This window comes from Calonectris borealis, chromosome 23, assembly GCF_964195595.1.
Source record: "Calonectris borealis chromosome 23, bCalBor7.hap1.2, whole genome shotgun sequence".
In the NCBI taxonomy this organism is placed as follows: domain Eukaryota; kingdom Metazoa; phylum Chordata; class Aves; order Procellariiformes; family Procellariidae; genus Calonectris; species Calonectris borealis.
The window spans coordinates 9,662,270-9,680,241 of record NC_134334.1 but is presented as its reverse complement, the minus strand read 5'-3'; the positions used below and the strand labels follow the sequence as shown (position 1 = coordinate 9,680,241).

The window sequence follows — 17,972 nt, the reverse complement described above, 5'->3', positions numbered from 1 at the left end:
AACAGATGCTCAGAGTGCACTTTACCTCAAGTAGAAACTCAAAAAATCAGATCACAAATACTGGAAGTCTGTGAGGCTCACAAGTATGTCAGATTCACCTATCAGAACACATTAGTATAAACCAAATTCACATGAATGGCAGTCTGTCAATCACATTTCAAGTCAGTTTGTTTTTGGCATATAGGCTTTGCTTTGAAACAGATAGTCAAATCAAATCTGGTGGCAGTTTTATTTCCACACAGTCCTGTAGTATTTATATTATTTACTACTAATCCCCTAAGTAGCCTAAGCCAGTTACCTCTAGACAACAGCTATGAGCAAATACTTCTCTTTCTTTGGCTAGCTTCTTTTTGAAGCTTCCATGTTCTACAGCGGTTTCATATCCCTTGATAAATCAGAGACACATTTGTTTAAAAATTGTACATGCTTTTATCTCCTTTCTCAGCCTGCTGTGATTGTAGGCCTCTTGTCTTGTCTTACCATTAAATAACAGAAGCAGTGTGTAGCAGATTTGAATTTTAGATAGAATTTTCAGACTTTTCCTAAAGGATATGCTAAAGATTTGGGATGACATACTTCTAATGAATTAAAACTAGCATTTCTGTTTCATCTGTTTCTGATGGGGACTCAGCTACAAATTCAATTCCAGAATTAGAGAATTCTGGAAGTGTACTGAACAGATTTTGTACAATCTTCCATACACAAAAAAACTACTTAAGGAACTTGAGGAACTTTTAAACTGACAAAAAGCCTTTATAAATAGACAAAGAATAGCTCAGCAAATACACTGAATGCAAGGCAAAATTTCATCAGCATAAATCAGTCTCGGACAATTAAAATCTGATTTCTGTCTTAATTATAAATATTTTATACCAGGTATATCCTTATTGACCTTAATGCGATCACACTTAAGTTTCACTAGTATATATTAGATCACGATCAGTCCCTTAATTTTAACTTCTTTCTATTACTTCAGAGAGCTCTTTGCACTCATTCTCTCAAGCTTTTCATTTGCTCACTTCCTATCAAAACAACAACCTATTACACAGCCCTCAAACCATTGTGATATAGTCAATAAAAGTTTTCCTCGGATATAGCCTTATAAATTGGGATGCAAAACTCTGTACAAAGCAGAGTGAGTAATTAAGTAATTATTCTCTTTCTGGCTTTACAGGTGGACTCAGTGGGGAACCAGAGAAAACTGAAAAAGGTATTAAACAGAAGAATTGCTTATAAAGACAAGGGAGAACTTAACTACCAGGCAATACTCTTCTAGAAACCACTAGCTATGCACGTGCTATTCTTAAATAAAAGTTCCGAGAGGAGCCACAACCTGCTCCCTGATCTGCCTCCTCTGGTTCACCTGATTACTGTCTCCATAGCCACATCTAGATGGTGCCCTCCAGCCCAAAGGCATGTTTGCAGGCCTGCCGGCTACAAATAAGCCTGCTGAGCTTACCAAACCTACTTCAGAGTTCAGAAGATATAAGGAAATTTTCCCCAAGCGGTGGGATGCAGCAGAACAGCATCAGTTCTATCAGTAGCCTCTTATCAGTGGTCTCCACGAGAAACATGCTAACATTCCCGATTTCCTCTTTCAGGTGGTCTGGAAACAATTGCACTGGTTGGAATAATTATTGGAATCATAGTTGCAGTTGGAATCCTTACAGGAATAATAATCGCTGTTGTAAGGAAGATGTCAGGCAGGTACTCGTAAGTAAATTGCTAATCAGGCTTTTCAAACAAGCATCATCCTCTGAGCAAGGTCACAGGAATCACTTTGGAAATTTCTAATGTTTCTATTTTGACAAAATAACCTATTTTCATGTTATACACTGCCTATTGATTCAGCAAGAGCTGCCAATGTGATGTGGGTGATCTAAACCCCCTCACGTGCTTCGGAGAAGTTTGCCAGATACTGCACGCATGCGGTTATAATACTTATCAGGTGCATGGGTTTTGGATTACTCTACTGCACAGAGGTAAAATTCACTATGAAGTATTACAGGACCAAGTTCTGGAAGTGCTGGATAACATGTGAACACTGACAAGTGATCTTTATCTTATTACTCTGAACATTTGTGGAAGCTGTTTTGGTACCAACAAGATTCATCAGTGTCATGCAAATCCAAAGTGCTTTACAAACTCTAAAGAAGTAAGAAAACCACACTACATTTAACAAATACTATTCACCCAGCATTAGGAGAAAGCAAAATATGAACTGGGAAGAGAAATAAAGCAGTGACAGGAACGACAAGGAAAGGGAGGAAAAAAGATCATATAACTAACACATTTGGGTAACTATGAACAATAAAATGTCTGCGTTTTTTGTTTTACAGGCCCTGAAAATAGTTGAAACAAGCAACCATGCCATAAGATACAAGTGCTTCTTATTTTATAAGAACTAAAGACAATTCCTGTATTGGTGTGAGAAGATGATCCATGGAAAGTATGGTCGAAGAATTCCAGATCTATGGGGATCCCACACAACTCTAAGGACTGCCCCCCTACAACCCCAGCCCCAGACTACAGAATATGGAACATTTCATAGAATTTTTACTAACCAGGAGTTTACTAGAAGAAAGAAAAAGATTATGCAGTAAGAAAAAACCCAGCAGCAATGAGATTTACATCTGAAATGTGATATACAGCTTTGCAGGTAACATATGCCAGCTTGATTTTTAAATGCTACCAAAGATTATTTCACATTACATTTTATGCATTTCTTTAAAAAGCATATCCAGAATCTTTTAAGTCTTTTTGGCTGGTTAAGTGCTTGTGGCATGTTTATCTACCAAATGATGTATCAAAAAGAAAGAATTAGCTTCAGAAAGAACAATTATTTACAAATTTAGAAAATGCTAGATATTGGAAGCTAAAATCTTTCCACTATTGATACAGATTTTCTGCTCCGGATACTTACGTTATTATGTGGCGAAATATGGTAGGCCCAGCTGGAACTGACCTACCAACTGAAAGCTTGCTCATCTGACTGTTGCACCAGGAATTTCCTGTCTTCTCTTGTTACAGAGACATGCAGGGATTGAAATACACATCCTGAATTAAAGGGTGCTTGGAAAATACCCAGTTTTGATGGGTCATTTTAACCAGTTACTCAGCACGCTTTAGAGCTGACATGTAGAAGCTTTTGAATTAGTGTATACAATTTTTTTTTCTTTGTAAGTGTCTCATTTTCTAACTGTATAGTTGGCTTGTTTGATAACATGTGTGCAACACTACATCAGAATATGTTGACAAGGTATAATGCATCTTTGAACTCTACAGCTTTTCTATGGCATATTTAGTGCAGCAGTACCTGAATGCACAGAGATCAGAGCAAAGGCTTTGTATGTCAAGTGGCTGCAATGCATCATGTTTTCTAAACTTTAAGGCACTTAAGTGTTTGGTGTAAAAATCATGATAATCCGTATGGTCAATAATTGTTAAACATGTCAACTTATCTAGATTTGCTTTTCTGTTTCTTTTATGTGCCATTAACTATCATATCAATCTGGGCTTTGGAAATAAAATTTATAATGTAAATTGTCTTATTTTACAATAATTGTTCTTTATTTTCTTTAAAAAAAACTTATAAAATGTTTTAAACTTCTCTCAATTTTCCTAAATTATTTTGCTACCTGTCTTGTCAGTGCAGTATCTGCAAGAGATTCATTTGACACTGATAAATGAAACTATCATCAAAACCAAACACGTCAGAAAAAATATTTAGAAGTCTTTTTAGTGCAGTTCTTAAGCTCATGTAATGGGGCACTCAGTCTGTGATGACCAATGAGTAGTAGGCTTTATCTTCAGACTGGTCTATGCTGAGAAGAACCACAAACCAAAAAGCACAGGCTAGTGCTTTTTTTTGTCCCATCTATAAAAAGAAACTAGTTTTCTGAAGTCTGAACTTGGACTTTTTGTCAAATCTCAGAATTGAAGCATATTTGGATACAAGGTTTTGGTTCATAGCTTGATGTCGGTAAATATAGTTGTCTCCAAATTGCTGAGCTTACACTCCTATTTTACCTGGAACAGTCATTCTCTTCTTTACCAAAGGAAGATTCTAAACTAATGTTTTCCCACAGGAGTGACTTTCCTCTTGAATAACTATTCCCATCACATTATAAGCAGTATCCACAGGTAGGCAATTTATAATGAAATTGAAATATACTTTTACTTGTATACCTTGTTTTGAGAGTTTGCTCTGATAAAACACAATCAAGGTTGTTACATGTAGAGTGAAATTATAGAGTATGTATGCACCCATCCAAGGATGCAACTAACATTAAGGAATTTGCCATGTGTTTGAATTTAAGTACTAATCCCATGCAGTGAAACTTCAGATACCAGAGCATATGCATTCCAGAATTTCTTCACAGTAGTACAATACCATGGAATAATACACTCATGTGTCACGACCAGCATAATCTCATTTGGTTTATTTCTGCTTACACTCAAAAGCTGCATAAAAATAAAGTAAGGGAGAAATTAATGATACCACTGTACAAAGTCATGTATGCACTATATAAAAATCTGTAACAAGTTTAAACCTAGTGTATCTCTTAACTCAGTTCTTTACTAATGCTAAGTTAGTATTGGGCATTTTTAAAGTACAAAATCCAAGGCCCAAAAGTAGGCTTGAAGTAGGCTGCAAAGTTTTCACTACCTTTATTGAAGCCATGGGACCTCAGTTTAACTTATTTTTTAAAGGCATCTTTATTTAACTTAAGTGTCAGTAAATTTTTTACCTATGACTCATTGCATTCTGCAGCATTACTCATGTAACAAAGTCATACAGTTTACCCAATCAATCTGAAATTTCTAGTATATTACATCAGTTATCTTTCAAGAAAGCAAGTCTGCAGTCTCTTACAGATGAGCACATGAGGTCCCACCCCTGAAATACAATTCATACACACCTTAATACACTTTCCAATTCCTGTGATTCAGTTCAGCTGAAGACATTTGTCTTGGCTAGAAAAAGCTTAACTTTTCACACTAGCATCCTTTTCCCCTGTACTTTTACGTTACAGTACTTAAGGGGGGCCAGATTACTTCAGGTATTTTGTTTCCAAGTGTCTATACATCCCACTGGTTTTTGAAAGAGAATTATGACCAAATTTCATGTATTACTGTTCTGTTTGTTTGTGTGACTTGTATGAATTAGCTAAAAATGCATGTAAACTCATATGAAAGCAGGAAAATTACAGCTTTTTCTTATTGTGGCAACATAAAAGAATAGTAATTTCTGTTAGTCTAGATTTAACAATTTCGTGTCTGTACTGGAAACTACCCAGTAAGATGCACTTGATGTCTGACCAAATGCATGCCATATGGAATTATGAATTATTCAACCATTGTAGGGAATAGCACAGATGTCACCAGTTTCTTCTGCACCAGCTCAGTTGCTGCTAACTTGCAAATACCACAAAATGAGAAAACTGTTCTTATGCCTGTTCTGAATATTGGTTAAGCCAGAAGTAACAAGACCCCATTTGAAAAATGCATAGCATTAGAGCAGACAACTTTTTTGGGAAGTTCTGAGTTTTCCTGGATCATATACAAAACACCAGTTGAACAGCCTGCATTCTGCTCATTCTGCTTTGCTCCTACTCCAGAAACTCTCACTAAGAGCCATTTTAACTTCATATACCAGCTATCTAAGTTTTCTGGTCTTAACTGTGCCTTTATATTCTGCCCTCTAGTTTAAAGAAAGTTTTATTAATCTTAGGTGAAATCAACCCCTAACCAAATGGCCCATGCTCCACTGAAACATAATTTGGGAGGCTTCCAGCACTGGAGACTCAGTATTAAATATTGTGCTGTACTAAATCTGAACCTGCAAAAATGTGAAGACATTAATTTCCTTGTGATTATCAGCTGAAGTACAGGATATTCAGTATATGGCTAATGAAAGTAAGGGCTCTGAAGAATCAGACGACCTCCATTATTCTGTCAACAAGAAAAAACAGCAACTGCTGCTACACTGATATATTTAATATTCTGATGATTCATACCACCTTGCTGCCTAGAAATCTCAAGTGTAGAACATTCCATTCAGCTTCAAGCAAATCCCAGGAAACAATGGCTTCTTTGTTAAAATCTGTCATATTTGTTATGTATTTATATGCTACGAAGAATTCTTAATTTAATTCCCTTTTGTAACTTCATGATACAAACGTTCTAGAAATATAGACTAAATATCCATGCAGATGTCTACATTCCATATGCAAACTACTGCAGCATTCTGTGACTGAGCTTTCATTGACTTGTATTATCTAGCTTCCCATTACACCAGTTCAGGACTTCAAAGGTAGGTTGAACACAAGCTACGTGGTTTTTAGTAGAATTTATATGGAAGATGGGATCTTTTCTGCTTTGCAAGAAGTCAAACAGCACATTGTCCTAGGGCAAATACTTCTGTAAGCTGAAATGAATGATCAGTATATATGCTTGCAGAATCAAGGCCCAAGGTCAGGAGACTTCCTATGCATGAGAACACATCAGGAAACAACAGCTTCATACTTTCACCAGCTGGCTGGGTTTGATTTTTATTCAGAGGGAACAACATTCAATATATCAACACTTGCTACTCCTGATCACATTAATTCCTTTATAGTTAGTAACTGTAGTGTTCCCTTTTGCAGCTTGGCTTTGAGTCATGAATGTGGCTCTCCCTAACAGACAAGCAGGCACCAGGCTTCCTGTAATAATGTCAGATGTCACTAAAAAATATCATAAGCAGTTGTCCCCTCGTATTTGTGCCTGTGAGGAAGATATACAGCAGTAGTATACCATGAAAGCAATGACTTGATGCATCAATATTTATAAACACTTCTAGGCATCAGTACAGCAATTCTTAAAAGAGTTCATCTAAGGCATGTTTTCACCGAAAGAACAGAAAGTGTCAGAAGAATGAATTCAATAAAACTAGCAATGATTAAGTATGAACTAGAAGAATTATGGAGATCTCAAGTTGCTCCTATAAATTTAATAAGTGCTCATTTATACTTAAATACCAATTAAAACATGCAGCAATTGCTTTTAAATGTAATTACTCGCTATTTTAAGAGCACCTGCAGTATGCTATTGCAAGTATCTTAACCATATATTATTTCATTAAAAAGTAAGTACAATCTGCACATTAACACTTTCTGTAAAGTTCTCAAACTCAAAAGCACTGATGTATCATTCAGATGAGGATGGCAAGTACTACCTCCAGTTCAAGAGAGTATGATACACAGATTAAGTGATTTGCCAAGGGTTATAACCACAGGTAAGGGAAAAGCCACCAACCCAGGAATCTTTAAACGTTAGTCCTGTCACAGCTTCATATTAGTTCAAATAAAGTGATGTTCGATTATGTTTTATGATAACATGATCCTTAATATTCTTTAATATAAGATGGCAACAAAGGACACAGGGAGAAAAGCAACTTACTGAATCCACCAAGAACCCTCAGGTCAGAAGTATGCTCTGATTGTTTCTGAAGAAAAAACATTCCATCTAAAAATAATTTCTCCTCCACCATCTTAAGTTTTTTAGATATTACTGAACCACTGCAATTTAAAGCTTAAGTCATAACTGGCCTACACCATGCCTGAAGACATTGTTATGGCTATTTATACTCATCTACTTAACCAGATGAAGTATCAGATTAACCATACCCATCCTTTTCCAGATAGCTTTTTCAACCTAAAGTATTAATCATACTGAATTTCTCCGCATCTAGTTTTATTAGACAACTACTGATGGATATAGAAGGTAATAGAATGTAACTTGATACTAGGTGCCATAACAAGAAGTTTTAATTAGTGCTTTGTACTTTTCACAGCTGCAGCATAGAGGCATTTACGTATAAATAAACCCAGCACCACACTAGCCATGTGTCTTTGTCCAGGCCTTGTGGATTTAGGCATCAGAACAAACCCATGGCTCCCCCTGCTCTGCAACAAACAGTTGGACTGCAACACAAAGATTCCCATTCAATCATGTAGCTTGCTAGGCTCTTCCAGGCTGGAGAAGTCAGATTTTTCAGACTCGGTAAATGCTAAAATGGCAAGTGTCTTAGCAGGCAAGGAGTGCTGCACATTCCATGCATTTTCAAGGTTGTGTTCTGTTTCCAGAAAGCAGTTGGGCAAGGATGATTGATTTTGAGAGTTCAAAACCAAAACCAAACAGTGCCATCCACAAAAAAGTGGAAAATGGAAGGAGTAGGGAAAGTAGAGAACTGCAAAACATTGTCATCACTAAAATTTAATTTTCATTCACATTTCCAGATTGAGCTAAAATGAAACAAGGGACTTGCCCACCTGTGGGAGCTATTTCAGATGTTAAGCCACATCAGCATTCAGATAAACTTGCATCAGGAGAAAAAATTCTTAAAAATGTTTTGTTCTGACAGATTAATAGTTTGTCTCCAAAAAATCATTTGTCTGAGGTCAGGTATACAGGGGCTCTAGGTCATCAATCTGATCTTTTCCTGATCTACACTTCAGGTTATCACAGAATCATAGTTCTAAAGTGTTCTCTGGGATCTCACGGCACAAACACAAAGGTAAGGAACCACTTAATTCATCCTGGGCTGCTCTTGCAGTATTAGGGAGGGAAGAAGGAAGTGTTTTAAAAAGGATTTCGGTTCATCCACTTCTAGTCAATGATTTAACTCAGTTGCTGATCAGTATTGCCTTTAAGCTGTTACCAGATGGCAGTCTTATTGTAGGAGAAATGGGTTAAAGGGCTTATGTAGTACAGAGAAATCCATTTTCTTAAAACATCAGTAGCTTCCTGTTCTGCATAGGAGAAAGAAGACAGAGGGGTTCTCTGAAGAATAGAATAGATTCTTTCTACCATTTTTCCCCTCAAAAACCAGAGGGAGCTTCTATTTTTAAGCAGGTTTTATTGGCATTGTTGCTGCATTGCCTCAGTATCACTCTTACTTTGCTCCCTTTCCTATTGGAAGATAAGGTTGCAACTACTTTCTGCTACTCTATAATGACTAAAAATTTTCTAACAAAGCAATTAAGTGTACTGATGTTTGTCTTAGGAAATTAGTACTGTATGTCTCATTTGATCTGGGGAGCAACTCCTGTTTCCTGCTTTTATCAACCATGTTATCCTCAAATAACACATTCCTTTAGAGTCCGCTGGATATTTTGCCTCATGACATTTTTGATTCATCCTATGCAGGAAACACAGAAAGAATTAGCAGGTTCAGCAGGTGTACTCAAGGGAAAAGAGATCGGAATGTCCACTCTTCCTCATTTCCTATGTACCATTTTGCAAAAAAACACAGGAGTTGAATTCGCAGTAATAATTAAGGATAGCATACAGATTCTTGAAGGAATGTCCTCTCCTCTGCACTTAGCACTGATACAATTTGCTGAGAAATAAGGGACAGCAGAACTGTCAGTGTTTTCCTGCCTACAACCATACAAACTATTTATACAAAGAGAATTAAGAAAAGCCCACTTCTCACAACTTAGACATAGCTTTAGAAATTCGTGATACAAGAGATTTTGACCCAAAAACCAGCCCTTAAAGGTAAGTTGTATAATAAAATACAGCTTACATTTTTAACAGGCAGCCTTTGCTTTATTAGTGAAGTAGTAAAAGAATTTACATAGTATAAGTTGCTGCATAAAGTTACCTTTGTAATCCAGAGCTGGATTTAGCCTGAGGAAACTACTCCTGGCACTAAGATCTGTCTGTTTGTAACAGACAAAATATTAATGAGATTATGAAAACATACATTGGTATTAACCATAACTCACAGGGAAGCAAACACTGCCATCTGTTCATTTAAACCTAGAAGTGCTGAAATTAACAAATGTTTAACTCATTGTCCTGTAATTATGAAGTTACTCCTTGAAAACAGTTTTCCTGATGGATTTTTCTAGCTCACTTTGTCATGATTAATAATTAGCTTACTTCCACAATAAGCATGCTTGATTGACTGAGTAGAAAGCAACAGAAGTACCTGAGAAGGTAAAGCATGCTTGTATTTCATGCAGAAAACTAAGCAAGAACTACAAGAATGACTTAAGATTCAATACACCTGACAAGAAGCAATGTATAAAGAAATACACAAGCAGAATACTAAAATGAAAGACTCCTCACTGCAGACTAATAATGCAGATGCACCATGACTGCACACTCAGTAAACTGTATCCTAGCACCAGCTAGTGGTAAGAATTACTGAAGGCATTTTTACAAGAAAAATGAACATGTTCATAATAGAAAAGCTTCAGATTATTATATATTGCCTCCTAGCCATCAAGCCTGATTTTATTTTTAAAATACTTCCAACAAAACCAAAGTTACATATCACAGAGTATGCCTACACCATCTATACAGCACCTCCAGTGTTTTTGATTGATCCAGTTGCTAGAAGTTGGAAGAAGCAGTAATACAGACAACCACCACATGCTTTCTCCATATTCAGTGCTATTTCAGACTCAAAGCCAGCTTGTCACTACACAAGTGGTAGGTAGCCAAAATAAGTATTAAACACTATTCTTACCATGCATTCCCTTCCACATAGTATTGCCAGCATCTTCTCTCAACATAAATATTTCTTGTGTTTAAATTAGATGAATTAATCTCTTAAACTTAAGAAACTCATGGTCATCCATTTTCTGGACCCAATCCTGTAGTGTTTGAATCCGTTTACAGAGGCAATCCTAAAACATCTGCTCTAGTTTGCAATAGATACCATCCAATGTCAGTTGATAAATTTAAATTAACCTAAATTTAAATGGACCTTATCTTTATCCCTGTGTCACTGTTGGTGTAATTAGCACAGATGAATTTTAACCAGTTACTATCCATCACCTGACTACTCTTACTAAGTCCTACATAAGTTACCTGATGGACTAAAGACCTCTGCAGCTGCCAAGTTCTGGAGAGGGCAATGTTCAAGTGAAGCATGTCTATTCAGTCTTGGATGGAAGTCATCCATTCTGTAAAATGGAGACAGAGTCTCAGGTTCCACAGCCTGTGATCAAGAGGTAGTGAACTGACTTCACTGACTTGACACCTTTACCCTACCCCATTAGATATCCTAGTTACCTTTTTGCTAAAGTCAGTCACACGGGAATTGTGGGAACATGCATATGGAAGCCAAATATTTAAGACTAACTAGGTATGACAGTATCATCAATTCTATAAAGTGGTCCTGAAAAGGAACCTCTCCATAGCTATAGGAAAAGAAGCACTTGCTGGCCAGCAGATGGGGAACTTATGTACAGTATAACAGGCAAGCAAGGAACTCAGACAAGAATGACAAGCAAACCATGAGACATTTGTGAGTATGGTAAAACTCCACTGATAAGCTTGGACACTGCATTAAGTTGTGAAAAATTAGATTTTTATAACAAAACCTGATACTGGTGCAAAGATGACCCAGGCTGTAGAAAGCAGAAACAAAAATAAGGACTGTGAAGAACCTCGAGGCTAAGTTAGAAAGGATCACCTAAACCAGAAGGAAGTGAAAGAAGCAGGAATACTTAAGTGCTTGAGTTTTAAGAGTCTTATTCCCCAGGACATTTCAAGCACAAGTTACCTAAATATCTTAGTAGTTCAGCCAAGTCTTTGTTTTATCTGTCAAAAATGCTCTTTTAGAAAAAAATGGTAATATTATTTAAATTCAGAGCTATTCAGTAACCAGTAACCCTAGCAGTTCAACTCTATCAGTCTTTCCCAGAGAAATTATTAGTTTAAGCCATAACATGCAGCACATTGTCTCCTATGTTTATAAGGACAAACTAGAACAGCACAGAAAGTTTTGATAATAAAGACCTTGTTCCAATGAACAAGAGAAGAATTGACCATATTGGTATCACTTGGGTCTAGCCAGTTTCAAGGCTACTTCAGAGCCTCTGATGAGAAAAATCTTTTCTAGAAATATTTTTTCCTGCCATGGCTCACTAAGACTTCTGTGCACAAGCAGTTCCCAGTCTCTAACCACATACGAGTCATCTTTTCAGTCACCCTGAATATATTCAGTCAGACACCCAGATTTACAAAAAAGTTTTTGCTAGTATTCGTCTCTACTATGTGCTGATATTATGTGCCTAAGTGTGCTTAAGCACACCCAGGTAACGTGAAAGGCTAACTCATGATTTTAGAGAGCACAATAGCAGCAATATTGATATTTTCAGAATACAAAAAAATTAAGTGGTTAGAACTTTAATCAACTAAAGATTTGTAAGCTTCTCTGACTACCAGAAATAGTGTAAATTGAAGTGCAAGTCCACTGGAACACCACCAGGTGGTATATATTCTTAATGTAAATGCAGGGAAAATAAAGATGACTTGTACACACATAGCCAGATCTACCTAAATTTCAAGCACAAATATGTGACTACACAACATAATCAACAAAACGAAAAACTTCCAGGCAAAGAAAATTGAGAAGTCTATCTGGCAATAAACAGGCGCAAGAAAGGAACAAAGGCCAGCAGACTATGCCAAAACTAGACAGCTTGTTCCTGTTCAGTGTGATTGAGTGATGGGTTCTGGAAAAACACTATTAACAGCCACGATGTGCCCTGATACAAGCGAAGACTACTATAAGGAAGTGACTGAGTTATAGAACAAGAGTGTTTGAGACAAGGTTGATATTGGAAGCTGTATTTTTATTGTAGCAATGGATGTTTCCTTCATGTTCGCCTCACAATTAGGCAAAATCTGTCACTTGCCTTTTTAATGCTGCTAGTCTGTTGGCCTCACTGGTTTTGGGATACCTCTGAGAATAAGGGGTGATTGGCCTGCTACAGCATTTCTTGCTCTGAGAAGACAGCATGTTGCATTAAGCTTCGCAAAGACATTTATAATTTAAATGAGCAGCTTGAGAGTCCTAGGATTCATACATGGAAGACTTCTACATCAAGAGTGACATGCTAAAATATTTATAAATAATGTGAGTTTCTACTATTTAATGACTCCAAACTAGCAATATTAATGCCAGGCCAGAGATAAAACAGTATTTTGCTCCCCTACATCCTTTTGCAAATAAGCATACAATGACACTTCTAAACTGCAAATCCCTTTATCCATATAAGAAACTCCATTTGTGTAAGTACTTTGTTTATCATAGTTGAGATAAACACTAATTATTTCCAGAAAGAAATGTAGCTTGGAACTTTGACAAAGATTATGTCCTGCTGGAGCCTACCATAGCTTTAAAAACATCCTGTCCATATTACACAGATCCTCAGTCTCCTTTCAAATGTTAGTAAGGCCTTACAGCATAACAGGAGTAAGTCTCATCGAAGTCTTCCCTTTGGTAGTGTTTTGTTTCAAGCGAAGTATTGAAATAACACCTAACATTCTATCTGTGAAAAGCAGCAGTTATTAATGAAAGAAATTAATACATTTTTAATCAGAAGGACATACACCAGATTCAACTACCTCACATAGCTCTTGCATTTCTTTAAAAGAAAGGGTGTTAAATACTAGCATCTTTCTGGTCCACCTTTCACTTTTAAAAGCTATGTATTAACTGAATCATAGCAGCATGGAAAAGCATAAATTATTTGGAACTTGGATAATCAACAAGAAAACAGGGAAAAACCATACTTGATTACAGGATTACGGGTCTCACTACATTAGAAGCATATCGAAAAAGGTTGTACTGAAGGTACAGAGGTGTTTTACTCACACTCAAAGCATGCAGACTAAATATATAGAATCTGGTTAAGTGACAACTAGTTAGAAAACAATGGTGTCTATTAACAATTGAGCAAAGCATAGCTGCTTAGAGTAAAAGTGATGGAATAAGCCAAAACTACACAGGCTGGGAAACTACCAGTGAGGTCCCTAAGGTAGAATAATGGGAATCCCGGTAGTTCAATATACATAATATTGAGCTGACAAATCATGCCTTATGCCTCAGGTTTCTCCAAATCTTCAAGTCTACTTTCACAGATAAAGTGGAAGTTTGTGTTTGTGGATATCACATTACTCCCTATTCTTGTGTCTCAAAAGGCAGCAGAAATCTGTGAAGATGATTATAGAACTTAATCCATTACAAGTCACTGCGTGAACAATACAAGGATTCTACAAAGCAATTTTACTGCCTCTTGTCTGCCCTCTTGTGGTTTCATGAGTCCCACTGACACCTAAAGAGATCAGTATTACTATTAGCTTAACTACAACACTCAAGTTATTTCAAGCAATTCCAAAAGCAAAGTGTTTATTTTCTAATTGCTTTATTATCACGCACAACTGACATATTATTATTCAAGGATACCCTTATAACAGCCTCACCAAGCATTTAACATAGAAACTGTTATATTTGCAGTATGGTTTATTGGCATCCCTTTTGCGTTCATTTATCTATTCTGTACAGTAGAAGTCCCTATACTAACTTTATAACACTATTACACCCACCAGCTAGTATTCATCACAGGCGTTCTCATCTTTACCCTAAGGAGATCTAAAGCACAGATAACTGGCTTGTTGTCATACATTTTTTTATTATTAATTCATTATTGCAATGCAGGGGCTGGGTTGTGGGCAGACAGACTCAGTACAGCATTTTGGAAGCTTTTGATAAGATTTCTAGCAGACAGAAGTATCCTACCTCTTTCCTCATTTTCTTTCATGCTTTATCTTTTCCTCATATTACTTCTGCCATCCTGAATTTTGGAAAGAAAAAGAATCTGCTGCAAGACATAAATAGAAACACTATACTATGCAGTACTAGATGAGAACCTTTTACCATATATATATAGTACTGATGCTTGCAGTTTAAAAGGAAGTTTTTTTTGTCAGAAACGATTTCTTTAATGCACTGAGTATCCTTTTATTCTTTGGAAGGTCTCAGGGGATGTTTCAAATTAAAAATTGCAAATATCAAGCCTTAAAGAGACTGTGCATCCATTTGTATAAGAATGGAAATAAATAGGATACAAGTACAACAGCATATTTACTACCAAATAGCTGACAAAGTTGAGCAAATGGCTTAGGAATACCTATGGGAAGACCAGGACTACAAACAGCTCATTCCAATAATCGTGTTCCAACTGTCAGTTACCAAAATTACTGATCAACTGACAGCACCAGACAAGTTTTTTCCACTCTTTGCAGTCATACACATAATATGCTTATGACAGCTACATTTCGTACAGATATTGAATGAATATTACTGTTTTCTACCCTGAGAATTTTGACTGAAAAAAATGAACTAACGCTTCTTTAAAACACCTAAAAGTGTGAGTTCATCAGTTTACAGATAAAATAATAAATGCAAATCAATCTAAAAGCCTATCCTGTCTTAGAGAGTGATTAGCAAACTCTTCATTTAGATACTTTGTTTTTACTTACTCTCTTATAACAGTTAAAGTCTTATTCACTAACACTAAAAAAAATAAAAATTTGAGTAATATAGTTTGTCTTAGCATTCAAAATTCTTCTAACATTTTTAACATAAACCTTCCAAGAAGCTATGAACTTTAACAAGAACTTTTTTGAAAGTATTAGCTTTTGTTATCATAAAACTATAGCCTTGTATTAATAGCAATTACATACACAAAAGCAAACAGTTGTAAAGAGCTACCTGAGAAAAGACTGTTTCTACTTAGTTCAGAGCCCCAGCTTCTCAAGCGTCCCTTCTTCACCTACAATGTAATACAGTACAACAAAAAATAGTTCATAGAGTAAGTAGTAAGTGTTAAAAGCAACACAGAGTCAGGTAGTCTTCATAACTGATTACACAGCTATAAAGAATTTCATATAGGTTTAGCATTATATTTCTACACAATAAGAAATAAAGTTATGGTTTTGACCAAATAGAAACAATTTGTTTAAAAACCATCCATTAAAAAGTTCTCCAAGAATGAGCATTTAATACTAAAATATATCAAAAAACCTTTTAAAAATCTTCAATTAAGCTAAGTATAAACCAAGAAAATAATCTCAGCTACACAACATTCCTACTTTATCACTACACAAAGCCAAAACCAAGCAAAATCTGCAAGGAAATAAAAAAATACAGGAAAAGAAAGACAACCAGCCTCACTGAAAATAAACTCACCTTCACACTTTAGCTCTCAGCCCAAAATTACTGTGGTCTTCCACCATGACTTTTACAGTGACATCCTCCAACCAGTAGCAGGGTGAGTCTTCACATTAAGCCTTTGAAGAGCCAGTACAGCCTTGACTAGAAAGGAATAGAGAAGTAGTATCGGTATTTGATCAAAAGCATTTATTCCTTTCAGCCTTAAACGAGCAAGTAAACATCAATACTGTAGCAATGAAGTTATAAAAACAAAATAGAATTAATAAAATCAAACAGAATGTTAAAAATATCAGTGTTTTGTAGTTAGAGCTGTTAAGTTTGTGGGTTAGCTTGTTGATACCTACCCTGCCTGGTTTACAATCTCAGTAACAATACCTTATTAGAATTTTCCTTAGAACACAGGAAAAAAGTTAAAGAAGTAAGAAGGCAATAGGCTAATTTATTTTTTAAAAGAGATGTGTTTTGAGCTTTTTTGGAAACTTTTTCTAGAGCTATAAGTATGTTGAGGAAAGTCATAATTTGTGTTATTTGTGATACTTTCGGGAAACCTTATACTTAATAACCTTGAAGGTAGAAACGTTCGTATTCTAGCTGATATGGTATGTATTTTGTTCTATGTTTTTGTTTTCTCTGTTACAGGTATTAGGCTCTAACTTGTCAAATAGGAGCCTTGTTTTTTCTTAAAATAACCCCAAAACTTACACAAGTATAACTAATCTAGCTTACTTATAAAATGAAATGTTAATACAGCTAAATTAGGACTAAATTAATTTAGCCTAATAAGTAAACATATTTATATGAGGATTTGTTACTACTAAAATTAGAGGTTTCAGAACTGATTTTGGTATACTTAAGCAACACTTTAAAATATAAACACATCTTGAGTATTCTAGGTGGGAAGATCACTGTATTCTGTTATTTTCCAGTCTGCTGTTGCTTGTCAAAGTTAAGCATTACCACAGAGGCATTCAAATTGTCTGGCTTCAGAGTGCGTTTTCCTTATGGTTGAAAGGTTATCTTTGTAGCTAAGTTTGTTGGAAACGTGGTGGATTGTTTTAAAGAGCTTCAGTTTGACAAGAGTGGGTAGCTGGGTGATTTGCTTGGCTACTTGCTAAGGAAGCCTTCCAGCTATATGGAATGGGACTCATCTATCCTGGTACCGTAAGAGTACTTTGTGTGTCCAGGCATATCGACAGTTTTAATGTTACTCCTTGATGTACATGCACAATGAATGTGAAAACAAAATAATCAAAGAAATGTAAAACATTTCTGAACTTTAGACCTTTAATCTATAACCGTATTAATGACTCCCATCTCCTATGGGTTTAAGTCAGGGGGTTTTCCTCTGGAAAAATGGCAAATTCTTAACATTTCCATGTAAAAAATAGTCCTAGCCCACGAGGATTACATCTCTTTGACAGTATTATGAATACAAAATTCAAATGAGACATAAAGTTATTTCGCTCTTCAAACTAAAGAAAGGGTGACACTGTTATGCCCTGCTTACAAATACGAACATCTCCTAGGAGGTGACTATAGGCTTTTTTCTTCGCAGGTACTTGCTCAGAAATTACAGTGAGAAAAATTTGCTTTACACGGGACAGCTCAATATATGTGCAGCAAAAATGGGTCTCAGCCCGCCAGATTGCTAGCCCAGAGAAACCGCCCGCGCCGCCTCAGGGGGCGAGGATCCTTCCGTACATCACTCCAGTTAATCCAGTGATTTCCCCTCAGCCAGAGGGGTTTTTTTCGTTTTAGTCAGAGGCGAGAAAACCACCTCCCTGCGGAGCTGCTTTACTACGAAAAGAAGAAAAACAGACCAAAAAAAAAAAAAAAGAAATAGGGAAACAGAACCTGCTCTTCTCCACAGCTCATTGTCTGGGATGAGGGTGGTGGCTGGAGGCCGCGGTGCGGAGGCCGGCTCCGGCAGGTGGGATGACCTGAG

The 17,972-nt window shown here is 36.3% G+C and overlaps 2 protein-coding genes and 1 long non-coding RNA gene across 8 annotated transcripts in view; 2 read left to right on the top strand and 1 right to left on the bottom strand.

Moving 5' to 3' along the window:
* The window catches only part of PDPN (podoplanin), a 19,477-nt gene extending 15,926 nt beyond the window's left edge, over nt 1–3,551 (top strand). For 2 of the 5 annotated variants that reach the window (XM_075172650.1, XM_075172649.1), the window contains exons 4-6: nt 1,175–1,210; nt 1,602–1,713; nt 2,340–3,551. In XM_075172650.1, the coding sequence (XP_075028751.1) occupies nt 1,175–1,210; nt 1,602–1,713; nt 2,340–2,346 (155 nt within the window). In that variant the 3' untranslated portion in view covers nt 2,347–3,551. Of the gene's footprint in view, nt 1–1,174; nt 1,211–1,601; nt 1,718–2,339 lie in introns of those variants that run through there. The other 3 variants (XM_075172648.1, XM_075172646.1, XM_075172647.1) reach the window with 2 other exon arrangements.
* Nucleotides 1–17,972, bottom strand: part of LOC142092511 (uncharacterized) — a 25,200-nt gene extending 7,228 nt beyond the window's left edge. The window contains exons 1-6 of one of the 2 annotated variants that reach the window (XR_012677103.1): nt 17,882–17,972; nt 16,043–16,168; nt 15,566–15,626; nt 14,591–14,645; nt 10,870–10,964; nt 9,653–9,710 (exon numbers count right to left, since the gene is read on the bottom strand). This is a non-coding gene — a long non-coding RNA (uncharacterized LOC142092511). The remainder of the gene's footprint in view (nt 1–9,652; nt 9,711–10,869; nt 10,965–14,590; nt 14,646–15,565; nt 15,627–16,042; nt 16,169–17,881) is intronic. The other variant, XR_012677104.1, reaches the window with a different exon arrangement.
* Nucleotides 17,742–17,972, top strand: part of PRDM2 (PR/SET domain 2) — a 74,612-nt gene continuing 74,381 nt past the window's right edge. Inside the window, exon 1 of the mRNA XM_075172638.1 lies at nt 17,742–17,957. The gene's annotated coding sequence lies outside the window, so the exon portion shown is untranslated. The remainder of the gene's footprint in view (nt 17,958–17,972) is intronic.